Source organism: Solea senegalensis, unplaced genomic scaffold (assembly GCF_019176455.1).
Source record: "Solea senegalensis isolate Sse05_10M unplaced genomic scaffold, IFAPA_SoseM_1 scf7180000015408, whole genome shotgun sequence".
Lineage (NCBI taxonomy): Eukaryota > Metazoa > Chordata > Actinopteri > Pleuronectiformes > Soleidae > Solea > Solea senegalensis.
Window position 1 is genome coordinate 2501 of NW_025321316.1, and position 25063 is coordinate 27563.

The 25063-nt window shown below is 46.3% G+C and overlaps 4 protein-coding genes across 14 annotated transcripts in view; 2 read left to right on the forward strand and 2 right to left on the reverse strand.

Annotated features, from left to right (window-relative positions):
• asah2 (N-acylsphingosine amidohydrolase 2) overlaps positions 1 to 1596 on the forward strand; it is a gene marked incomplete at its 5' end in the record, with an annotated part of 4090 nt that extends 2494 nt beyond the window's left edge. The window contains 5 exons of the mRNA XM_044017445.1: positions 101 to 196; positions 604 to 753; positions 878 to 934; positions 1002 to 1090; positions 1245 to 1596. Of these exons, the coding sequence (XP_043873380.1) occupies positions 101 to 196; positions 604 to 753; positions 878 to 934; positions 1002 to 1090; positions 1245 to 1443 (591 nt within the window). The remainder of the gene's footprint in view (positions 1 to 100; positions 197 to 603; positions 754 to 877; positions 935 to 1001; positions 1091 to 1244) is intronic.
• Positions 1582 to 6980, reverse strand: LOC122762219 (protein FAM13C-like). Of its 2 annotated transcripts, XM_044017443.1 has the most exons (11): positions 6390 to 6980; positions 4213 to 4516; positions 3995 to 4121; positions 3819 to 3900; positions 3654 to 3717; positions 3455 to 3575; positions 3260 to 3343; positions 3072 to 3170; positions 2636 to 2835; positions 2159 to 2260; positions 1582 to 2090 (listed from the first exon to the last, which is right to left on the reverse strand). In XM_044017443.1, exons 1-11 carry the CDS (start codon positions 6589 to 6591, stop codon positions 1967 to 1969), a joined length of 1509 nt encoding a protein of 502 aa, XP_043873378.1. In that variant the 5' UTR covers positions 6592 to 6980; the 3' UTR covers positions 1582 to 1966. The 2 variants fall into 2 exon arrangements, with proteins under 2 accessions (XP_043873378.1, XP_043873379.1); XM_044017444.1 differs by lacking the exon at positions 3260 to 3343.
• Positions 6981 to 7553: 573 nt separating this feature from the next.
• On the forward strand, positions 7554 to 16146 carry LOC122762212 (SUN domain-containing protein 1-like). 8 transcript variants are annotated; one of them, XM_044017424.1, is made up of 20 exons: positions 7554 to 7830; positions 9085 to 9458; positions 10695 to 10993; positions 11290 to 11535; positions 11883 to 11999; positions 12140 to 12232; positions 12662 to 12721; positions 13121 to 13205; positions 13271 to 13308; positions 13383 to 13525; positions 13611 to 13826; positions 13893 to 13967; positions 14033 to 14079; positions 14149 to 14293; positions 14364 to 14630; positions 14741 to 14825; positions 14919 to 15034; positions 15112 to 15279; positions 15351 to 15443; positions 15715 to 16146. In XM_044017424.1, the coding sequence occupies exons 2-20, from the start codon at positions 9196 to 9198 to the stop codon at positions 15838 to 15840; spliced, it is 2682 nt and encodes an 893-aa protein (XP_043873359.1). In that variant the 5' UTR covers positions 7554 to 7830; positions 9085 to 9195; the 3' UTR covers positions 15841 to 16146. The 8 variants fall into 8 exon arrangements, 7 of the variants coding, with proteins under 7 accessions (XP_043873359.1, XP_043873360.1, XP_043873365.1 ...); XM_044017425.1 differs by having other exon boundaries at positions 9117 to 9458; XM_044017430.1 differs by having other exon boundaries at positions 9282 to 9458.
• Positions 16147 to 16640: 494 nt separating this feature from the next.
• Positions 16641 to 24761, reverse strand: a1cf (apobec1 complementation factor). Of its 3 annotated transcripts, none has more exons than XM_044017435.1 (13): positions 24681 to 24761; positions 21527 to 21679; positions 21281 to 21415; positions 21082 to 21212; positions 20770 to 21008; positions 19864 to 20028; positions 19683 to 19780; positions 19448 to 19585; positions 18904 to 19048; positions 18414 to 18625; positions 18053 to 18189; positions 17792 to 17946; positions 16641 to 17212 (listed from the first exon to the last, which is right to left on the reverse strand). In XM_044017435.1, the coding sequence occupies exons 2-13, from the start codon at positions 21629 to 21631 to the stop codon at positions 17064 to 17066; spliced, it is 1809 nt and encodes a 602-aa protein (XP_043873370.1). In that variant the 5' UTR covers positions 21632 to 21679; positions 24681 to 24761; the 3' UTR covers positions 16641 to 17063. The 3 variants fall into 3 exon arrangements, with proteins under 3 accessions (XP_043873370.1, XP_043873369.1, XP_043873371.1); XM_044017434.1 differs by having other exon boundaries at positions 18414 to 18649; XM_044017436.1 differs by having other exon boundaries at positions 17120 to 17212; positions 17782 to 17946; positions 18414 to 18649.
• Positions 24762 to 25063: the final 302 nt, after the last annotated feature.

A 25063-nucleotide genomic window follows, 5' to 3' on the forward strand; every position in this document is an offset into this window, starting at 1 on the left:
GTCTAATATCTTTAATGTCTTTAAGGACTTTAATGTCATTAATGTCTTTAATGTCTTTAATGACTTTAATGTCTTTAATGTCTTTATGTCTATTTTCCAGGTGCAGAGATATGAAGGAGCCTCTACCATCTACGGTCCTCACACGCTCAGCGCTTACCTGCACAAGTACAGAGCTCTGGCTAGAGCCATTGCACAGGTGAGAAGACACGCCTCCAACCCCGCCCACAACAACAGAAAAAACACCTTCTACTGTCACAGGATGCAATCAGAGGGTCATATGACATGAACAGTGGTAAAAAAGTCGTACACATGTTACTGTTTCATCTGTGAAAATGTTGCTGTTTACATTTGCGATCTATCGTGTAGTATGTTGTTATTGAGCATGTGATATATTTACATCTGAGAGTTTTCCCGACCTCTTCAGTTCAGAGGTCACTCCCAGTTCCGTTTTCGATGTAAATGAAACGTGAGTCAAATCCTCTAATAGAGGCGTGGCTTGTTCATGTAAGATCATAGTGAGTCAGTGGGTCACATGACCTAGAGAGTGTCCTATCAGAACATAGTTTGGACAAACAAATCTTTCTTTCTTTTTTTTAAATTCAGGACCAAGTTTCCGATCTTCCCGTTGGACCTCAGCCTCCATTTTTCGAGAAGTCGCTCTTTAATCTGCTGCCGAAGGCGGCCGTGGATAAGAAACCAGTGAACAGCAGCTTTGGAGACGTCCTGCAGCAGGTGTACCCCGTCTACAGACAGGTGGGACACTGCAGTGGTGTCCCTCAAGGCTCAGTCCTTGGCCCACTTTGTTTCCAGTGTCAGGTTCATTTTTGTCCACTCTGCTGTTTGTACGTAAACAAACGTAAACTCTAACGTTTTTCAGGGAGACGTCGTCTCGGTCACGTTTGTCGCAGGAAACCCAAGACACTCCGGGGACATCGTAAGACATTTCTTATTTCCCTGTTTTTTGTTTTTACTTCCTCTCTAACCTTCTCCATCTTTTGCAGAGAGATAAAACCTTTGTTGCCGTGGAGATCTATGACAACAGAACAGGAACCTGGGAGGTTGTGCACACTGATGCATCATGGGAGACCAGGTATTATCATAGTGAACTTCAAAAGACTTGTGTGTCCTCTGTCAGCACGACTGTCTTTCACATGTGGACACGGCTCGTTTAGCGACATATATAAAGATTGTCCTTCTTGTCACAACCGGCACTAGAAGTACACTGACAGCGTCTTTTTCCGCAGGTTTCATTGGCTGAAGGGTTCAAGAGGGCAAAGCAACGCCACAGTGGAGTGGTACATTCCCATGGCGGCGCCCAGCGCCTCCTACAGGATCAAACACTTTGGACATTATAAACAGATGAAAGGGCTGCGTCCCGTCATCACGCCGTACGAAGGCTCGTCCGGCGTCTTCACAGTCAAAGCTAGTTTTTACTATCAGTGACATCATCAGTGACGTCTTCAGACTTCACACATCTGTAAAATCGTTAAAAAAGAATTAAACATTAAATTTACAACATAAATGTTAACCGATGCAAAATAAACCTCAAATGTTTGAATGTTAAATCATGAATAAACTGAGTCATTATCAAAAATATTTTTATTGTCACTTTGTGTAGAAATGTATCGAGCAAACAGATACAGAGCAGGTTCAGGTTCAGGTTCAGGACACTGACGTGCAGCGAGAAGCACGGACATGTTTAACATCTCATTTCATCTGTATATATAGAAATAAATACTTTCATTTCATCGTGGAAGAAAAATCAGTTTTAGCGATTTAATCTTTATCTTACTGACACTTTGACGCTCTGAGCCCTTTTTAGTCCGAAAGCCTCAGTAGAGACTCAGTAAATCCAGATAAATAAAAAGTGCCTGTTTTGTTTACCAGGTAAACAAACACGATGAAGATGCTGGTAAAGGTGTGATGTCATTATTTACACAGGCATTGTCTGTCTGTCCATCATGTGTTACATGGTTTTGGCCACTTCCTGTTTGCTGAGCAGAACTTCCAGCAGCCGCAGTTTGGCTTTCAGCTGTTTGTATTCCTGATATTCTTCTTTCATCGGAGTTCGATCTTCTTTCTGACAGATTCTGAAAAACACGACGAGTTTCACTTTCAGGTTTTTAACTGCGACGTTCAGACTGTGTTTGTGTCTCACCTGCCGGTCTGACGATAAAACTCCTCCTCAAACTCTCGCAGGACTTTACGTCTCGTCTTTTTCTCTGCTCTCGTCTGACGTAAGCTCAGCAGCAGCTGAGACCTGGTTCAGGTTCAGGTACAAGAGAATTAACCATGGAGAGCAGATCAATAACATATCATCAAAATATAAACATCGCAGAACAGTGAGGAGTCACAGACGATCTAAAAACATCGCAGAACAGTGAGGAGTCACAGACGCTCTAAAAACATCGCAGAACAGTGAGGAGTCACAGATGATCTAAAAACATCGCTGGACAGCGAGGAGTCACAGACGATCTAAAAACATCGCGATCTAAAACATCGCTGGACGTCACAGATCTAAAAACATCGCAGAACAGCGAGGAGTCACAGACGATCTAAAAACATCGCAGAACAGCGAGGAGTCACAGACAATCTAAAAACATCCTACGATCTTACGAAAGTGTTTGCGACAAACCTGGAGGCTTCATGAAGGTTCGCGGTGGTGACGGCAGGTTGCTGACGGACACCTTTGACCTCGTCCATCGGGGACACGAACGCCGGGTCACTGTCCCGGTCACTGTCATACTCGCCGACTGCTGTGGGCGGAGCAAGTACAGGACGTTTGTCCACTGTCACTGAGGTCACAGAGTCTTCGTCGGATCCATCCTCTTCCTCCTGACGGACACAAACACCTTCAGTGCTAACGTTAGCATGTGAGTGGCGGTGTGGTGGGCGTGTCTTAGCATGTGAGCGTGGCGTGGTGGGCATGTCTTAGCATGTGAGCGGCGCCGTGTAGGGTGTGTCTTAGCATGTGAGCGGCAGTGTGGTGGGAGTGTCTTAGCATGAGAGCGGCAGCGTGTAGGGCGTGTCTTAGCATGTGAGCGGCGGTGTGGTGGGAGTGTCTGACTTACGATGGTGGTGATGGAGGTGGGGCTGGCGCAGAGGAGACGTTTGATCAGCTGGTATCTGTCGTACAGGGGCTTCACCAGGTTCTTCTCCTGTTTGGTTCCCTGAGACACAAACACAGCGTCGTCATGGCAACATGGTCGTCAAGGACGACAGAGAAAGTGACGGGTGGATCAGCGGATGGCCGACTGACCGCTCGTCCATGAAGACTCTCACAGTAGAGGAGACATTTCTGCAGTGTGATCTTCTCCATGACCATCTGAGCCTGAGACATGTCCTGCACAACAACCATCACATCAGTGTCGCCATGGTAACGCTGACTCACAGTCTTGTATATATATATATATTATCTAAATATATCTATCAGAGGAGGCGGAGCTTCTGTCACCTTTACGTTGTCAGGGAGACCGAGGTCTTGTCTTTTCTCCCTCAGTCGTCTGAACAGAGAATCCACCGTCTCCTCCATCGTCGGCCTGTGCTCTGACGCCCCCTGCTGCCCGGAGACGTACCTGCAATTACACACACACACACAGTCACACATACTGTGTGCGTGTGTGTGTCTGTGCGTGTCTGTGTGTGTGTGTTACCTGTGCATGTTGGTACTTTCTCCTCCGTCCTTTGACTCAAACACTGACTGTCTGAGTCTGAGCTCTGCACACACACACACACACACACACACACACACACACAGTAATCATGTGATCATGATGCGTTCACATGCTGCAGTAAAGTGTAAATATGTTTATTTTTACCTTTGAGTTGTTTCCGAGCTTTGGCCAAGTCACTCATTACACGCACCATCTCTGTGTTTGAGTATTTGTCGTTGTGAGACGGCTGAGACACACACACACACAGACAGACACGCACACACACAGATATCAACACAAATGTAAATGAACACAAAGACAAAGTCTCAGGTTTTTTTTACCTTATATTTCATCTGAAGTTCAAACTGATCCTCAAACCTGTGAACTTTCTTCTTCAGAGTCTGAATGTGACGCCTGAGAGACCAGGGACACTCATCCTCTATGTCCTCTGTCCTGTCCCCACGGCACCTGGACACATGAAGACAGACATAAAGACATGAAGACATGAAGACAGACATGAAGACAGACATGAAGACAGACATGAAGACAGACAGCTTACAGGATGTACTGCTGGCTGCAGGGTGGTGATGGTGCAGTGTCGGGGTCAGAGTTGAACCTCAGGCTGTGGCTCAGGCTGGAGCAGCGAGGGGACGGGAGTGGACTGGCACCACCTGCAAGTAACTGAAGCAGAGCTCCTGCCCCTGCTCCTTCTCCTCCACTGACTCCTCCCCCTTCGCCTCCAGGGCTGCTCCTCTGAGGGGAGTAGGGCGATTGATGAGGACTGGGTGGCAGCGCGGCATCAGAGGTCAGGGGCTGCTGGTGTCTGGAGGACTGAGGAGGTCTGGTCAGGATTGTCCTGAGCTCTGTGAAGACATAAGACTCTGATGTTAAACAGCTATAGGTTTAGCACTAGTGTCTGATACCAGGACCATGTACAGGTCCTTTAGAATCTCCTCAGTGACCATTAGACCACATGAACAACCTAAAGGCTTAGGAGGAACACCTAATGGCCCCAACTAAACCAACTAAAGGATGGCTAGAACCAACTAAAGGACAGCTAGAACCAACTAAAGGACCGCTAGAACCAACTAAATGGCGGCTAGAACCAACTACAGGACCGCTAGAACCAACTAAAGGACCACTAGAACCACATTAAGGACCTAGAGAACCACGACAAACACTTCAGGTCCTCAAGAACCACTTGAACCAACTAAAGGATACAAGAAAGTTTGAGAACCTGGAGAACCTCCTCTTCAAAATACTAGGAAGGCAACAGCACACAAACTACTACGAACTACTGAGTTGGTGTGTATGGTACTGTGTGCTTTCTCACATAAAGCTATTAACTGAATTTACGTCTCGAGTATCCTTTCTTCACAACCTGGCCGCCATGTGACATAGATAAAGACGCGATCATGTGACACAGATAAAATAACTAACACTGTAACTCTGTAACACTGTAACTATGTAACACTGTAACTCTGTGACTCTGTAACTATGTAACTATGTAACTATGTAACTATGTAACTCTGTGACAGTGTAACACTGTGGCTCTGTAACACTGTAACTATGTAACACTGTAGCACTTTAACTCTGTAACACTGTAGCACTGTAACTCTGTAACACTGTGACTCTGTAACACTGTAGCACTGTAGCACTGTAACTGTAACACTGTGACTCTGTAACTCTGTGACACTGTGACTCTGTAACACTGTAACACTGTGGCTCTGTAACACTTTGACTCTGTAACACTGTGACTCTGTAACACTGTAACTCTGTAACCTTGTGACTCTGTAACACTGTGACTCTCTGACACTGTGACTCTGTAACCTTGTGAGTCTGTAACACTGTGACTCTGTGTTGTGACTCTGTAACCTTGTGACTCTGTAACACTGTGTGACTCTGTAACACTGTGACTCTGTAACCTTGGGACTCTGTAACACTGTGACTCTGTAACCTTGTAACTATGTAACTCTGCAACACTGTAACTGTGACTCTGTAACACTGTGACTCTGTAACCTTGTGACTCTGTAACCCTGTGACTCTGAAACACGGTAACTCTGTAACACTGTAACTCTGTAACACTGTAACAGTGTAACTCTGTGACTCTGTAACTATGTAACTCTGTAACTCTGTAACACTGCAACTCTGTAACACTGTGACTCTGTACTGTGACTCTGTAACACTGTGACTCTGTAACACTGTAGCTCTGTAACACTGTGACTCTGCAACACTGTACCTCTGTAACACTGTAACTCTGTAACACTGTGGCTATGTAACACTGTGACTCTGTAACTCTGTAACACTGTAACTCTGTAACTCTGTGACTCTGTGACTCTGTAATTCTGTAACTATGTGACTCTGTAACACTGTAACTCTGTGACTCTGTGACTCTGTAACACTGTAACTATGTGACTCTGTAACACTGTAACACTGTGACTCTATAACTCTGTAACTCTGTAACATTACCAGTCGATGACAAACATTGGAACCACGTGTACGATCAACAGTAAAAGTAACACACTTTGTGAGGTCGCTCTGACTTCTGACAACAACGGGAACACACTTTAATAAACCCTGACGTCACAAGACAGACAGACAGACAGACAGGAAGTCATCATCTGGAAACATCTGAAGTTCAGGAATCTGCACTGGGTCCAGTCTATAACCTGGTCCAGGATCAGGTCTAACCTTGGTCCAGGACCAGACAGACAGACAGACAGAGACATTGTGTACCTTCCTCAGTGGGAACACTGTGACACAGGACGCGTGTTTTCCCCTCCTTCTCTCCGAGCTCCGTGCGTCCACAGGGACTCTTCTGCTCTTTGCTGCCCAGGGCAGGGAGGCTCTCCTCTGGGGACGTAGTCAGCGAGGACCCCCCCTCCACCTCCAGTGCCTGGAGCTTCAGCACAGAACTCTGCAGGCAGAAGCAGAACATCCCAGACACACACACCGATCCAGAGATGAACCTGGTCCCAGCAGCAGCAGCAGCAGCAGCAGGTCTTAGCCAGATCCCAGAATCCAGCTCAGATCAGCAGAGGTTTGTAGTTCAGGGAATAGACAGGTCCCACAGTCACAGTGTCCCCCTCCTGCTCCAGGGATTAGTCCACTCCAGCTCACGTGTGGATGAAGAGCTTAGAAACAGAAAAATGACTTTTCTCTGCTCCAGGGATTAACCAGCACCTGTGTGTGTGTGTGTGGAGACAGATGATGTTCATCCAGGAATTAGACAACACCGCTGTGACTGAGGTGCGTCCTCTCATCCTGCATGTCCACTGATGATTATGATGATGGTACTCTCCCTCTCCCTCTCTCTGTGTCTCTCTCCCTCTCTCTGTCTCTCTCCCTCTCTCTGTGTCTCTCTCTCTCCCTCTCTCTGTCTCTCTCCCTGGATTAGTCATCCTCAGGCGTGATGAGAGGAGGGAGGATGGAGGGATGAGGAGGAGGAGGAGGATGAAGGGGAACCATGAGGAGTCAGTGACGCCTCCTCCCTCGTTGTGTGATCGTGAGGTTTTTCCCGCAGCGGTGAGGGAGGGGCGTGTTGATGACGTCACGGTGTGTCGTAAACCCATTCATAAAAGCGGGATAAAGATGATGATGAGGAGGAGAAAGGTCGTGCTTCTGCTCACACCCACAGTTTAACTCCCCAAATTCCGGTTTCATGTACGTATAAAACCCACACACAGTTACGTTTATATATGCGTTTATACAGACTGATGTATATACTGTATAAAAGTATTTATACATACATGAGTGTGAGTACTTTAAAATAAAGAACACATATGTACTGTATGGATGTACACACACACAATAAAAACCCGTGTAGCACGTGACAGGAAACACACAGAGAGTGAGTCATCTGTTCAACGATCTAAGATCTTTGTGTCTAATGTTCAGTCCTCCCGCCACACGGGGCGCTAATCAGCGCCTCTATAAAAGCTCGCGTCGCTTTGATGACAGTAGAAGTGCCCTCGCTGTAGAGTTTTCACACTGTCATTAATGGATGAGAACATTAGTCTTACTCTCGTTTGTATCTTTACGTGATAACGTTTGTGTGAAACTGCACAGTTTTAGTGAGAACAGAGGAAAAGCAGCAGAAAAGTGACGACGCTGTCCGTAAATCACAAGTGAAGTTTGATTTACACTCCCGGGCTGACGGGGAGGGGCGGTGCTTCAGGTGAGTGTGTTTCATTATTTTACGTGTTTTTTTTATTGTCTTTATGTGTGTACGGCTGTTTGTCTGTGTGTTTGGGAGCTAATGCTAACGCTAGCAAGCCGAACGTTCGAGTTTCCGCGGGGCCACGCCCATTACGTTTCCCATTGGTCTGTGTTGACGTCATCTCCCCGAGTTCAGCGCGGACTGGTCGGAGGATGACGGTCCCTTTTAAATGGACAGGTGTAGGCAGACAGACAGACAGACAGACGACTTTATTGATCCCTTTGGGAGGAAATTAACATGGCGAAAATTAACAGGCGTGTGTGTGTGTGTCCTGTCCTGTCATAAACACTGACCTTGTCAGGACCAGTCGTCCTCATGGAGACCAAAACCTGGTTCTAATGAGGCAGAAGCTAATTTCTAAGGAACTGTTTAAGATGTGAGTTGTTAGATTGGTGTTGGTCATTAACTGGTTATGGTTAAGGTTAGTGATCACATTAGGTGGTTATGGTTAAGATTAGTGATCACATTAGGTAGTTATGGTTAAGATTAGTGATCACATTAACTGGTTAAGGTAAGTGATCAAGTTAACTTGTTAGGGTTAAGGTTAGTGATCACATTAACTGGTTAGGGTTAAGGTTAGTGATCACATTAACTGGTTAGGGTTAAGGCTAGTGATCAGACTTTTTCAGCTTCTTAAATGTGAATCTCTTGTGCTTTGTTTTAAAGTGAAGGATTTGAGTTTGTGTAGAACGTCACGTAAAAATCAAATGAAAGGAAAATAGGTGTGAGCTATGTATTGATTTTGGGTTTAGTCATGATTATTGATCAGAAGTGAATGTTTTTGTTTTAAATATTAATTTAAATGAACAGAACAGATTTAAAATGTACGACTTTTATTTTGAAGTTTTTGCTCATTTGAAATATTAGTAGAGAGTGTGAGAACAAAGCTGTATGTGTTTGTGTGAGATTAGAGAGAGTGTGTGTGTGTGTGTGTGTAAGTGTGTAAGTGGGCGGAGTCTAAGCGGCTCAATGACCCACAGCAGGAAGTTGAAGTTAAGCAGGTTTAAGGTGAACTGGAACCAACGCTGCTGCTACACTGTGTGTGTGTGTGTGTGTGTGTTTGGTAATGTGTGATGAGTGACGAGGACGTGGAGCTGCAGAGCTGGGGCTGGACTGATCTGTGTGTATCCTCACTTTACACTCCTGCTTTGTGTGTGTGTGTGTGTGTGTGTGTGTGCGCGTTACTGTGTGTGTCTCTGTGTGTCTTCAAAGCTAATAATTAAAGGGAGAGTCTGATTTTTCAGGTGCTGACTGTTTTTTTCGTCTCAGGACACAGAGACACAACTCTGGACAAAAGGATCCAGACGTGTCTTTTGTCCTGAGATGGAAAAAAAACAGTCAGCACCTGAAAAGTCTGTCTGTCTGTCTGTCTGTCTGTGTGTGTGTGTGTGTGTGTGTGTCTCCCTCAGCTCCAGTTACTACTCGTCTCTGTTGGACTCAGAGACGGAGCAGCAGCTCGTCTCCGTCCCTCAGACCAGGATCATGTCCAGAGTCAGTCTACGGCTCGATGACGGCCTGTTGGACCGCAGTCTGCCGCACAGCAGCGCCTCCTTCAGTGTGGGAGGAGCCAGCTGGAAGACCAGTAGGTCAGTGAAGATTGCTCCTCCCACTTTTGCGGAGAGACTGGCCGTTTCTCAATATCCATACTTGTGCGTACTTGTGCGTACTTGCGTACTCCCATACTTGTGAAAACGTCATCAGCCTCAGTCCAAGTGCTGTTCCAATTCTCAAGTAAGCGAACAGCGAGGACGGTTCTCAAACCCAGAAGTGTTCTCGCTCCGCCCATGTTTACCAAGTATGCATCGGAGGTGACTTAAGCGTACTTGGGATGTCCATGTATCCCAGAATACATTTCGGCGGAGCATAGCAGCAGATAATAGAAATAGAATTATAAATCTGAAATAAATATTTTTCTGTGTCCCGGAACAAAGTTTTAACATCATTTGAGGCGAGAAATGAGTCTTTTAGAATTCAAACATGTGGTTTGTGTATTAAGATATGACGTATTTATAGTTTGGCAGCGACGTTTGTCGGAGGTGATCAGCTCCGCCTCTGCGGGCGCTCGGCGCTCACTGTGCCCGGCACAGAGCAGCGTTACCTCGGCCTGTCCTGATGAAATGATCCGCTGGCTCAGACGTCGCTGTCATTACATGCTCGGTGTGATCCATAGATTTGTTGTTGACGTGTTATTTTGATTTTAATGGAAACGTTTTGAAAGTTTGTATATTATTAATTTTTTTTAAGTTTCAACTTTCAAAGTTAGGGTTATATTAAAGTGGCACGGTCATTGTATCTGTACTTAAATATAATATGTAAATTTTAGCTATGTAGAGTAGTATATATTTGTACACGTCATATATATATATATATATATATATATATATATATATATACATACACTACACTACACTATTCAATGCTGTACTATTTTCCACATTGTATTATTTGTATTGTATATTTTAATAGAAATAAATTAATAAATGAAGTTAAATATTTAAAATGTAAAAATAATAACAACATATATATGCATTTATTAAAAGTATTTCATATGTTCATTGATCAACACCGTAGGTGGCGCTAATGAGGCTGCAGCACTTGGCGCCAGCCACCATTCAAACAGCAGAACAATACATACATACTTGCATACTTGAGTATTGAGAAACAACCACATACTTGTGTACTCCCGTACTTGGCAAGTATATACTCCCAGCTTACTTCTCAAGTATATACTTGAGAAGTAAGCAAGTACATACTTGCTAACTTGAGTATTGAGAAACGGCCACTGTTTTGGTCACCTCCTCCTCCTCCTCCTCCTCCTGCAGGTCTCTGAAGTCTCGTCGTTCGCACCATCTGTCCGTCTCCTGCTCAGAGTCGCTCCTCGTCCCGTCTCCTCTTCCTCCTCGTCAGCGTTCTTCTCATGTTCTCCACAACACCGGCGTTCCCAGCGTGGCGTCGGACGCGTCGCTGCTGTCGTCGCTGCTCGATGAGTCGTCGGTTCAGGACGTGACGCTGGTCGACGCCATGTGGGGTAAAAACTGTGACTCAGCATTTATCGTCAGCGAGACTTCAGACTCACGCTGGTCTTCATCCACAGGTTTAGACCACGACCTCCACCCTAAAGGTCAGTGACCTTCGTTACCATGGAGACATAATAACACTCACACACTGAGGGCTCTATTTGTTACTGAATTTCATTATTCATGACTATTGATCCTGACACTGATTATTGATCACCACTGATTATTGATCATCCGTTATTGATTACTGATCGTCACAGATTATTGATCACTGATTATTGCCCTGACATTGATTACTGATCCATCCGACGTTGACTATTGATCATCCGTCGTTGACTATTGATCCATCCGTCGTTGATTATTTGTCCATCCGTTGATTATTGTTTTTTCTCTGTCACAGAAAGCACCATCTTGGCAAACAGCACTCTGATTGGTTCAGACATGCATGCCGTCCCAAACCCAATACAGACACTGAACAGGGTTTACTGCACAGACTGTGAGCTGGAGCCCGTCCCCAAACACGCCCCCGCTTCCTCCGCCTCCAAACACGCCTCTGCCGCACTGACCGGGACAGGAAGCTGCGATCGTGGCGAGTCGGAAGTGCCGGTCATCTACCATCGAGAACAGAGCCGCAGGCCAAAGATAGGTGAAACGTTTGTTATTAATGTCGACTTTCTGTCTGTGCCTGTAAAATAATCAATGAACCGATTACTAAATAATTTTTAGTATCCTTATTTTTTGATAATTGATTCATCGGTTTGAAGTTTTTTTTTTTATGATTAAAACTAGATTTCTGATCGTTTCAGCTTCTTAAATGTCCTTTGCTCTGGATAAGGATTTAAATTTTGTTTGTGGACAAAACAAGACATTTGAGAACGTTATTTCTGAGATTTCATGAACCAAACGATTCATGGAGAAAATAATCATTGCAGCTCTACCTGTGACATCATCAGCTGATCAGACGCTCGCTCACGTGCCTTTTGTTTTCGGCAGGTGCGATGGTGTCCGTGTGGGAGGCGGGTGTGGGCGTGAGCAGGTGGGCGGCAGCTTGTTTCATGTCGCTGCTTGCTCTGATTCACGTGCAGATGCAGAAGCGCCACCATGTGACAGGTAGAGGGCGCTATGGTTGCCCAGATTGAGTAAATCTGTTGATGTTGCTGCTGCTGCGTCTTCTCACTGTCATGGTGGGCGTGGTTTTCCTCAGCGTATCAGAGTGCAGCTCAGTGTGTCATGTGATGTGGTTTTTCCAGATGTGCTGCAGCTGTGTGCGAGGAGAGTGCTGACACACACCTGGCAGGTGTGTCTGCGATTCACCTCCGACCGTCGAGGAGGTAACGACTGGGGCAAGTGTCTGTCTGTCTTTCTTTCTGTCACTGTGAGACACAAACTAAAGTGAGTAACCCACTCAATGTCAGAGATAAAGCCGAGTCTCTGGGTCTGGTGCTGGTTTTAAGCAGCAGGGGGCGCTCATAGCACAGGAGCAGAAATAACCACATCATTGAAGCTGCAAACGTTTCACAGATGAAGTGAAATCTAAACAAATGCAGGGAAACCTGGACTTTGACTGTTGCTGTGACAACATGCAAATCTCTGCCTTTAGTTGCAGCAAGTACTCCACTCACAGGGCCTCACAGGGCCTCACAGGGCCCTCACAGGGCCTCACAGGGCCTCACAGGGCCCTCACAGGGCCCTCACAGGGCCCTCACAGGGCCTCACAGGGAATCGGCTGGACGTGGTGCGGAGTCTGTCTGACTGTGTCTGGTGTGTTTCAGCTGGACCTGCTCACTGTGGAACCATGAAGCCTCAGAAGTGTCATGCCGGCGCATCTCTGTGTGAGTTCCTGCACCACACACAGGTTTAAACTAGGCCTGTTGCCATGGTTACGCCTTCACATCAGTGAACACACTGACACCAACAGGTGACGACTGTAAAGGACGGAGGGCGCCTCCTGGTGGTCGTCGACGTGGAACGTGACTCTTTACACAGGTCAAACAGGTGTTAGATAGCCCCGCCTCCACACACGGATGCTTTGTTTTGATTGGCAGCTTCTGTTTAAGCTCGCTGTAAAGGTTAAAGGTCTTTTATTGATCCTCTGGTGTTAGCATGTTGGCATGGCTTTTTCTTTTCACCATCTGACCTCTGTGTGATGGACAGGCTCCACCTCCTCTGTGACCTCACAGCTCCCACCTGACCCCTCTCGTGTGTGTGTGTGTGTGTGTGTGTGTGTGTAGGGAGGACTCTCTGTGAGGCTTTCAGGTGTTTTGGAAGACGATGGTGTCAAATTACGGCCCCTGACTCTGCCCCTCTCCTGCCTCGGTGAGTATGATTTGTTGATTATTAACGAGTCATTGATTCAGTGCTGACTCTGGTTTGTCCTTCAGACTCTTCGTTGTCCTCCTGCTGCTCCTCCTCCTCCTCAGTGAGTCTCAAACACATGTCTCTGATCATCAGTAATGAGGTTTGTTTAAAGACACTCATGACCCCCCCCCACAGGCCTGTATTGGTTCAGTCCGGTCGGCCTTCAGTCGCTCCTCGCCGTACTGAACGTCACAAGGACGCAGACCTCACAGAGCCCGTCAGCAGAGGGCGCCGTGGAGGAGCCGCCGCTCCACAGTCGACCCATGCCATCAGGAGAGGTGCTGACACCAGCCTGGGTGAACTGGGAGCGAGGGGACAGGGTTTACAGGTCTCTGTAAGGCTGTTTTTGTTGTTGTTTGACAGGACGATCCGGAGCGGCTCGTTGGACTGGAGCAGAGTCTGGCGTCTCTGTGGGAGCATTTTGAGACCAGAGGACAGTGGGCGGAGCAGAGACACGGCGAGGTTCTGCGGCTGTTTGCTGACCTCCAGCGGCAGGTGTCCGTCGCTCAGAGCGGCGAGGAGGAGGATCTGAGGGCGTGGATCAGCAGCGTCAGGAGGAGCCTGGATGAGGAGCGTCAGGTCAGAACTGATGAAAACAAAGAAATCAAACGTCTCCAGAAAACTGAACCGTTTTCCCGTTCTCAGGTCGAGCATCAGAAGGCGACGTCTCGTCTGGACAGACTGGAGCAGCAGCTGCTTACGCTCGCGGCTCAAACTGAGGTAAACACTTTCACTTCAATCCATCAGATCAATGAGAAGTTTGACATTTGTGTTTGAAACTTCAGGAGCTTCAGAGACGAGAGGCTGTGACGTCATCGCCTCCTGACGGCAGGTAACAGACACCGCCGCGGACACTTACCTCAACAATCCAGGGTCTGAGCACTGACCTTCTTTTCTCTAGCATTGATGCGGACCATCCGTCCAACAATGCTTTGCTTGTGGAGGTCGAGAGGTTGGAGGCGGCTCTGAAGGAAATGAGGCACAACGTCGACGGTCTGACAGCGTTTAAGGACGACTGTCTGCAATTTAACGCAATCCAGCAAACGGTGAGTGGCGTTAGCTAAAGTGGTTTTTATTTGGCCCCTGCGGCGGAGGCTTAATCGCGTCTTCTCTCAGATTTCAGCTCGGGTTCATGACGAGGTCCGTACTCTCATCTATGGGAACCAGCTGGCGGCGGTGGGCATGGCGGACGCTAAACCTCTGCCAGAGTCCCTCCTCCAGTGGCTGTCGCAGCGCTACGTCAGCAGTGCTGACCTGCAGGTGGCGCTGTCCTCTGTGGAGCTCAGCGTCCTGCAGAACATGGACCTGCGGCTGGAGCAGCGCCGCGGTGAGGAGGCGGTGGCCGGGACCGACCTTCGAACTGCCACTGCCATAACCAAGGAGGTGAGGGGGCATGGCCACGGATGGCATAACCGTGACTTATTCATACTGTCTTTTATTGTGAAAAGATTGTGAAATTATTGTGAAAGTGTTTTTAAGCTTGTCTCTTCCAGGACGTCCACGCGATCGTGACGAGCGCTCTGCGACGATTCTCTCAGGACCAGACGGGCCTCGCCGACTACGCTCTGGAGTCCGGAGGTCACAGCTCTCTCCAGTTGGCCACCAGGGGGTGATATTGTTGCATCCAGTATTTTTCCACAGCTAGCCGGTGTTTGTTTGTTTGTCCTGCAGGGGGCAGCATCCTGAGCACTCGTTGTTCTGAGACGTACGAGACCAAGGCAGCACTGCTGAGTCTGTTTGGAGTTCCTCTCTGGTATTTCTCTCAGTCTCCTCGAGCTGTAATCCAGGTAAACTCACCTGTCGTCCATAATCTACCTGATATTTGGTTGACAGCTGGTAAACGACGCCCTCTGTCTTCCTTCAGCCGGACATTCAACCAGGAAACTGCTGGGCGTTCCAGGGTTCCTCAGGGTTTCTGGTGATCCGTCTCTCCATGAGGATCGTCCCCACTGCCTTCTCTCTGGACCACATCCCCAAAGTCCTGGCACCGAGCGGAACACTGCGCAGCGCGCCGCGAGACTTCAGCGTTTACGTGAGAAAGTCGTAAAGGTCTCCACCGAACTTTTCTGAAACACTCGAGGTTTAAACACGTTTGTTTTTCAGGGTCTGGATGATGAGCGTCAGGAGAGCGGGAAACTGCTCGGAGTTTACACATACGATCCAGACGGAGACGCTCTGCAGACGTACGCCACCACCGTGAGTCGCTAACCTGCCGTCCAGTCATGCCACGGTCGCTAACCTGTCGCAGAAAGAGTGGAAATGAACGTTAACGTATCGTTGAACATTAAAGTGGATTGCCCAGGTTTTTAGGTTCAAATGGACTCGAGCAGATTAGTCAAACCCGACTTACTTGAGTATAAACTGTTTGATTTGTGAGGTCAAAGGTCACAATATTAAATGAATTTCTTCAGTCTGTCGATTCTCTCACGACACCAAAGAGTTTGTGTGACTTTGTTTTGATTGACAGGAGGAAAATCATCAAAGCTTCCAGATCATCGAGGTGCGGGTTTTGTCCAACTGGGGACACGAGGACTACACCTGCATGTATCGGTTCAGAGTTCACGGGACGCCTGAGGGACGCCTGAGTGACTAACGTTCCTGAGAAACTATAAAAAACGGCTTCATTGATCAAAGTGTGGACAAATGCACGGTGACTCCGCCCCTTTCTACACCACATAATCACATTATTTCCCATGGAAAGAAATTTGTGTAAAATTGTGTGTTAATCTTTTAATGTGTGTTGTTTTGAGATGTTTTTCTGTGACATCGTCACGCTGCGGTTGCTTTAAAGGACAAGTTCGCGTTTTCTCTGACGACTCGCGTTTAACGGTCGTTGCTCGAGTCCTTGAACACAGCAGCAGGTTTTAAAATGGCTGCTGTCGACGATAATGTGACAAAATGAGCGAAATAAAAACCTTTTACTTTTATTACATTTGTGACTTCATTATTTCAATGTTTTCTTTGTGTTTTTCATACAAATATTAAATAATTGAAAACTATTTCTAAACGGATTAGAATAATCCAGGTCAGACCGTGGTCGTGTTTTTTCTTTATTACAGAATGATTATGGATCATGAACATTTTTTTTTTTTACCTGAAATCCAAACAGATTAGCACTGATTCACTCACACTTTTCAATTACGGAGATAAAACGTCTATAAAAACAAGAGGATGGATATTTCCCTCTTTTACAAAAATAACTTCTAAGTGCGTCGTGCACCATAATCCTAACACATAATACTGTCTCTGCTCTGTTCAAAGCTCTGATGTCGGCCGAAAATAAAAAAATATCCTATGGTTTTTTTTTTAAATCTAAAGTTTAAAAAAACCTGGATGAGTTCTCGTCATTTATAAACAGGAGGTTTTCGATGAGGGAAATGATATGAATGCAGATTTGAACTGGCTGTGATTTATTAGCGTGAGTGAATGATTGTTAGCACCGATGCTTTAAGATGAGGACGTTTAAAAATGTCACTGAAGATGAAACTTTCAAATATTCACGACAGAAGTTTCATGACAACCAAAAATCAAATAAAGCAAATATAATAATAATAATAATGATAATAAAAGTGATTTAGCTAATTCACGAAAAGAAAAAAACATTCTAATGTACAGCTAATCACAGGCCACTCACTAATCAATCAGTGATCTAAGGTATCGACGACCTTGTGATTCTGGTCACACGATGAGCAGAAGAAAATTATAAAGGAAAACGTGAGCGATTATTTTCAGGGCGACAGACGAGTGAAAGAAATCCAATTTTTTTCACTGAAGTCAAATCTGCAGAAAGAAAATGTGACAACGAGTTTTCTTCCTCTAGAAAACGCCGTAGCCGTCGCTGTGGCGCGTCGCCACGGCGAACGCGGGGTAGCCCTCGTAGGTGGTGAAGGCGGCGAGGTCCTGACCAAGAGACACGGCCTGCTTCAGCTGAGAGGCGACGGCCGCCGGGCTCGCCAGCGTGTAGCCTGGAGACAAACGGGCGAAAAAGTTTAAACAAAGAGTCATAAGTTTGAAATGAAGAGAAAAGTTTGTAGATTCATGTTAGTTTGTCAAGAATGAGTTCATTTAAAAAAAGTTTAGAATCACCGACTGACTTCAGTGTTTATATGCTAATGTATAGCTAGCTAACGGCAATCGATCTACCTAACTATCAAGTTGTCTAACTATATAGCCATCTAGCTAACTATCTAGTGAGCTGTCTATCTAGCTAACTATCTAGTGAACTGTCTATCTAGCTAACTATCTAGTGAGCTGTCTAGCTAACTATCTAGTGAGCTGTCTATCTAGCTGTCTATCTAGCTAACTTATCTAGTGAGCTGTCTATCTAGCTAACTATCTAGTGAGCTGTCTATCTCGCTAACTATCTAGCTAACTTATCTAGTGAGCTGTCTATCTAGCTAACTATCTAGTGAGCTGTCTGTCTAGCTAACTAACGATCTAGCAATCAATCCGTTAGCGTTTAATTTGCCGCTGTTTCATGCTAACCGTGTCTCCAGCTGTGTTTGTTGAGTGTTAGTCGTGTTTGGTTACGGACCTTCACATACCTGGGAAGGCCACTGAGGCCACAGCAGCAGCAGTGGCACAGGTGGCATCAGCAGCGCCCTCTGTCTGCAGGCCGAGTGTCTGCAGGGTGTGTTCAGCGGCGTGGACTTTAGCTTCTTCTACTCCCGCACACAGTTTAGTGGGGGTGAAGGGATGTCTGGAGAGAGAGAGAGAGAGAGAGAGAGAGAGGCGCCGTGGTCAGTAGCGGTAGCTTCAGTAGTATTAGCATCATTAGCTTCAGTAGTATCAATGGTATACTGTACACATTAGGGTACTGCGTCGCAAGAGCTGGGACTGTGATCTTGTAGAGGAACAGTTGTCTCTGATCTGGACCAATGGCAGAGTGAAGCTGATAGACGGGTTGCCCCCAGTTATTCTTCTGACACAACTCCTCCAGAACCTGGGACAAGTCAGGGACACGTCAGGGAAAGGAAGAAGGGACTTGTGAAACATTCTAATGTACAGTGTGAAGGGTTTGGTTCTTCATAGAATCTGAAGGATCCAACACATGCAAAACTCCATGATTTATTTGATGGTCGTTTCTTGACCTTTGACAGCAGACAGTGAGATGGTCATATCTGTGTCCTGCTCAGTGTCTCGGGTGTCTCAGGTGTCTCTTGTTACCTGTGGTGCAGGTTTGATGGCTCCAGTCTTCAGATTCAAGGGGGTCAGCTCCATGCCGGGCAGCAGGTCGTACAGCTTCTCCTCCAGCTGCTTGTCCGCCTTCAGTCCATAAGATGAAGCTCCGCCACCGCCGCTGCCTCGACCCACAGCTCCACCCCCGGCAGTATAGGCCAGGTAGCCCCGCCCACCCAGTCCCCGCACCCCGGCAGCCCCTACAGGTACAGTCATGTAAATTTCTACAGGAGATCGAAAAGGCAGTGAAATCAATCAAATCACCGGAAATCAATCGGAGAAGAAGAAGGCACAGTGGTCGCCATGGTAACTCAGCTCCACCCACATCTACCCAGGGCTGGTACCACAACAGTGGTCATGGCAACCATACATTAATGGTGATTACATGGATCACGGGTGATTCTCAGTTTAAGATCATATGAAATCTGTCATTGATTATAAATAGTCTCGTGTGCGGTTATTGATTAGTTTTCCTCACCCCGAACAGACGGCGTCCGGATCAGACCACGACCGCCGACGTGAGCCTTCGCTGTTGGGAAGCGGAACTGACCGGGAATAGCAGCATAGGCCTGGGGGGCATAAAACACGGGCGCACCAAGGTACGCGGCCGAGGGCTCGTACACCTGCAGAGAGGAAAGAATCTGTATCTTGTACTCAATTCCATTGTAAGTCGCTTTGGATAAAAGCGTCTGCTAAATGACATGTAATGTAATGTAATCTGTGAGCGCCCCCTGCTGGACTTTGGTATGGGAGAGTGAGTGTGTGTGTGTGTCATATAACCACACTTAAAAAGCTGGAACTATCCCTTTAAGGTTGAGAAACATCACTGTCACCTTGTGAAGGTCTGGAGACTCGGACAGTGTAATAATTCCTTTCGTCCACTAGATGGTGTAAGTTGTTAACAGGATCTGCTGAGTCTGGACGACCTGAATCTAATTTGTTAAGTGAACCGACAGTCGACACAGCAGCATGTGTCCCTCATGAACCCGGCTCAGAGTCTGTGGTGTGTTAAGGTGTAGTACCTGTCCTACAGGATAGGCGGTGTAGTCCGTCTGCAGCAGAGACGCTCCTCGTCCTCCCGTCCCTCTGGTGTAACGAACATAACTGTCCTTGTCCACCGGCTTGGCCAGAGTCACCTCGATAGGAGACCCGTCCACCACCTGAAGTGTGGAGGAGAACACAGGTTAACTCCTCCCACTGTGTAACCATGTGTTAATACTTGATGTGGACCCTGGTGGACTCTGGTGGTTCACTGACCTTCCCATTGAGAGTGTTCATGGCGTTGATGGCGTCTTCTCTCTCAGTGAAATGGACAAAGGCGTAGTCTCTGATCTTCTTCACTCGCTCCACTGCACCTGTAAAGCAAAACCCTCTCTCGGTTCAGGTTTGTTGAATCTTAGTCTGGTTTACGTTCCTGGATCAACGTCTGGCTCGGTACCTGGTTTGAGGCTGTTGAACTCCTTCTCGATGGTCTCCTCTGTCGTCTGCAGCATCAGGTTTCTAACGTACAGTATCTTCACACTTGCCATGGTGTCCTCGTCAACCTCCACCTCTGGTTCCGCCCAGTCCACGGCGATGGCATGACCCCACAACTGAATACGACCTGTGTGAAAGAAGACTTGTTTTTGCATGAGCACTCATCCATAACCTGATGTCTGGACCATTTATCCATTTTCTACCACGTAATCCTCCACTTGAGGGTCAGCTGACATCAGGGTCACACCATACCAGTCACTGGACCAACTATTCACTCTCCAGGCAATTTTTCAATGTCCAATTAGTCTAATCCCCAGTTTTGCATATTTTTGGACTATGGGTGGAACCTGGAGAACCCACCTGCACACTGAGAGAACATGCAAACACCCCTGATGGAACCTTAAGGCACCAAACAGGCCCTGAAGTCTGGACAATTGTGAAGAGAGAGCGAGTAAATATGAGAATACAAAAGTTTTTCATTCTCCTCCAGCTTAAACCATGCTCTGCCCCTCTCCTGGACTTCTCTGAGCCTGATTCTCTACCACGACAGGCTTCTTATGTGATCAGGAAAACTCTGGAGAACGTCTGGACTCAACTTCCCCTTCAGAACCCTTGCTGAGCCTGATCCTGGTGACAGTGATCCAGTGTCACCAGGATCATGAAGCAATAATCCAGTTGCTGTATCTTATCTCTCACAACATGTTTAAATGTGTGAGGTTTGCTAACAGCTAACGTCCTCTCTGTCCGTCCACACGAGACATTTTTATCACCTGGTCTTTAATGTGATGAAGAGTTCAGGGTGAATGTCAGGTCTTTGGCTGTGGTCCTAGTCACTGATGAAGCTGAGTGAAGGTTGAGGGTTTGATACCTGGCAAAAGTTTGCGTCGGGCCATGGCAGCGGCTCGGTGGCTCTCGTACTCGACAAACGCAAAACCTCGGTTCTTGGATTTGTCGGCGGCGCTGGGGTAGACGATGACGTCCATCACTCCCTCGGTGACCTTCCTCATCTCAGTCAGGATCTCCTCACGCTTCTTGGTTTTGGGAATCCCGCCCACAAACAGCCGGCAGTTGTCCACGCTGGCACAGACGCCGAGGAGGCGACCGTTCCTGCAGTGATAAAGAAATGTGTTAAGGGTTTGGATCGCTGAGAACACGGAGGGCACTGGAACCAGATCCTGACCTGATCTCATAGTTGTTGAGCTGCTTGATGGCTGCTCTGGCCTCCTGCTTCGTGCTGAAGGTAACAAAGGCATAACCTCGGTTGTTCCCGTTAAAGTCCATCATCATCCTCACTTCATAGATTTTCCCAAACTGAAAGCAAGAGTAAAATCAGAACCCGTTCTGACAACCACCACGGTCCTGGACTTTAGTCCACTCACCTTCTCACACAGTGGAACCAGTTCGTCTTCAAACAGATCTCGTGGTAATTTCCCCACAAAGACCTCGCTGCCTCTCTCTGGTGGAGTACCGTCCCAGTCCGGCGGTGGACCGCCGTACCGCCGTTGACCGTTCTCCTGAATCACAGAGGTTAGATATCAAAGGAAGAGGAGGGCGGAGTCAGTCTGCAAGTCTTGATTATTCACAACATTCAAATGAATGTAGGGGGCAGAGCCACAGTTTTCTACCTGCCGCAGTTGGTATCTGGTGCGTTGTGTCAGCAGCCGCAGCGCCGCCTCCTTCTGCGGGCCCAACCCTCCTCCATCCTGGTTCACTTTCTGATTGGTTTCCATTGGATGTGATTGACAGTGAATGTGAATCAGGGAAATTAAAGGTGCTCACTGGAAACACACACACACACACACACAATATGAGGATTTGAACAGTGACTCAGGAAACAGCTAAAATATGACGATAACAAAAAAAAGATAGAAAAATGTTTGTTTTTTGTGTGTGTGCTTGTGTGTGTGTCTGTGTGCGTGTGTGTGTGTGTGTCTGTATGTGTGTGTCTGTGCGTGTATATGTGTGTGCGTGCATGAGTGTGTGCATGCATGAGTGTGTGCGTGCATGTGCGTCCAGTAGAAAACGCTGCAGCTTGTTTTTTTTCCTCAGATACTGAGGTCAAGGTCTGTCCTCTAATGATTGACAGACACCGAGGACATGGTGGACACTGAAGACACTGTGGACACCAAAAACACTGAGGATACACTCACAGCTTTGTTCTCATTCAGGTTCTGGACGATTAAAACCTGAACCTTTAAACCTAAGACCGGGTCTCAGATGTGATCTACCTCAGCTAACTTAGCCTCTAAAGCTAATGTGTAGCTAAAATGTGATGCTGCTTAAACTTTGTTAACTTAGCCTGTAACGCTAATGTGTAACCTTGGACTAAAGCTTATCTGAGCTAACACACACACACACACACACACACACACACACACACTCTCCCACACCAAACCTCATAGAGAAAACCAGCGATTTTAACATCACACACACACAGCATGTGTTGTTGAGTTGTTGATCCACTGCTGCCTCCATCACTAGGTTCACATGTCTGATTTTGTCTCTTCAGTGTTTGAAATCCAACGTTCAGATTGACGTCAGTGACCACACGAGGCAGCAGAGGACCAGCAGCTCCTGTCTCCCTGTGAGTTAAAATCACTGGTTTTCTTATTGAGGTTTGGTGTGTGTGTGTCTGTGTAACAGTGAGATAAAGACGATCATGTGACGTAGATAAAGGCGATCATGTGACATAGATAAAGACGATCATGTGACATAGATAAAGACAATCATGTGACGTAGATAAAGACGATCATGACAGATAAAGACGATCATGTGACGATAAAGAATCATGTGACGAGATCAGACGATAAAGACAATCATGTGACGTATATAAAGACGATCATGTGACGATATAAAGACGATCATGTGACATAGATAAAGATCATGTGGACGAGATAAAGACGATCATGTGACAGATAAAGACGCGATCATGTGACGATAAAGACGATCATGTGACAGATAAAGCGATCATGTGACCTAAAGACGATCATGTGACATAGATAAAGCATCATGTGACGAGATAAAGACGCCATCATGTGACCTAGATAAAGACGAGATCATAGATAAAGACGCATTATGTGAAGCAGATAAAGACGCCATCATATGACGAGATAAAGACGAGATCATGTGAGATAAAGACGCGATTATGTGAAGCAGATAAAGACGCGATCATATGACGCAGATAAAGACGCGATCATTACATTACATGTCATTTAGCAGACGCTTTTATCCAAAGCGACTTACAATGGAATCAAGTACAATTAGCCAGGGGTGGAATCGAACTTGCGACCATGATGTCTTTGGTACACAAGGTAGGGTCTTAACCACTGAGCACTCCACTCGCCGTGACGCAGATAAAGACACCATCATGTGCGCAGATAAAGACGATCATGTGACGCTGATCATGTGACAGCAGATAAAGATGAGATCATGTGACCGAGATAAAGATGTGATCATGTGGACGATAAAAGATGTGATCATGTGACGAGATAAAGACATCATGTGACGAGATAAAGATGTGATCATGATAAAGATGCATCATGTGACGAGATAGAGACGATCATGTGACGAGATAGAGACGCGATCATGTATAAAGACGCGATCATGTGACGGATAAAGACACACCATCATGTAACATAGATAAAGATGCGATCAGACGGAGATAGAGACGATCATGTGGCGAGATAAAGCGAGATCATGGACCGATCATGTGTAGATAAAGACGAGATCATGTCATCAGACGCAGATAGAGACGCTATGAAGCAGATAAAGACGAGATCATGTGGACGATAAAGACGATTATGTGAAGCAGATAAAGACATGATCATGTGGAGATAAAGATGCGATCATGTGAGATGATCATGGCATCATGTGACGCAGATAGAGACGATCATGTGACGGAGATAGAGACGCGATCATGTGAGGAGATAGAGCGATCATGACGGATAAAGAAGATCATGTGATAAAGATGTGATCATGTGCGAGATAAAGATGTGATCATGTGATCGAGATAAAGATGCGATCATGTGACGAGATAAAGATGCGATCATGTGACGTGTGATAAGACGATCATGTGACGATAAAGACGAGATCATGTGGACGATAAAGAGATAAAGATGTGATCATGTGGCGAGATAAAGATGTGATCATGGGATCAGATGTGATCATGGGACGCAGATAAAGATGCGATCATGTGAGATAGAGACGATCATCGGAGATAGAGACGCCGATCATGCGTAGATAAAGATAGATCATAAGAGATCAGCGATAGATAAAGATGTGATCGACGCAGATAAAGATGCGATCATGTGACGAGATAGAGCGATCATGTGACGGAGATAGAGAGACGCGATCATGTGGACGATAAAGACACGATCATGTAACATAGATAAAGATGCGATCATGTGACGGTGATAGAGACGCGATCATGTGACGTAGATAAAGATGCGATCATGTGACGTAGATTCTCTTACGTTCAGTGACAAAATAACAGTCATATAAAACAATCAGATTTATTTTTAAGACAGTTAAACATTTATTTTTGTGATGATTCTTGTTTTTATGTAACAGCTGTTATTCAAACCATCATGTTCTCACCACAGTGACATCATGGTTATGAACGTATGAATTAACTAGCAAACACAGAGAGACCTTCACTCTCTCTCTCTCTGTCTCTTTGACTCTTTTGAATAAGCAGCGATAGACACACACACACACACACACACACTGTCTGTTTTTCAAAATAAAATGAAAATGAGTTCAGTAAATATAAAAACTCACCTGAGCAATTTCAGAGATCACCTCCTCTGATCAGAGCTGTGTCATTCTGAACTGTGTGTGTGTGTGTGTGTGTGTGTGATCACATCATATCAAACTCCAAAGGTTCACTGTCCTGGTGTTAGCTTTATGAGCTGCTAACGTTAATGTTTAACCCACTGCTATCTGTGGACACACACACACGCAAATACACACAGCTGACTGTGTGTCTGTGTGTGTGTGTGCGTGTGTCACACACACAGACATTTTGTTAGCCCACATGGCAGCTAACAGCTACATAGCCTGGTTAGCATTAGCCACACCACTGTTTTTAGAGACGGTTTCTAAAAAAAATGGATGTTTGCAACCTGTGTTCTCAGATTTAAAAAATCAATAAATGTGTTGAA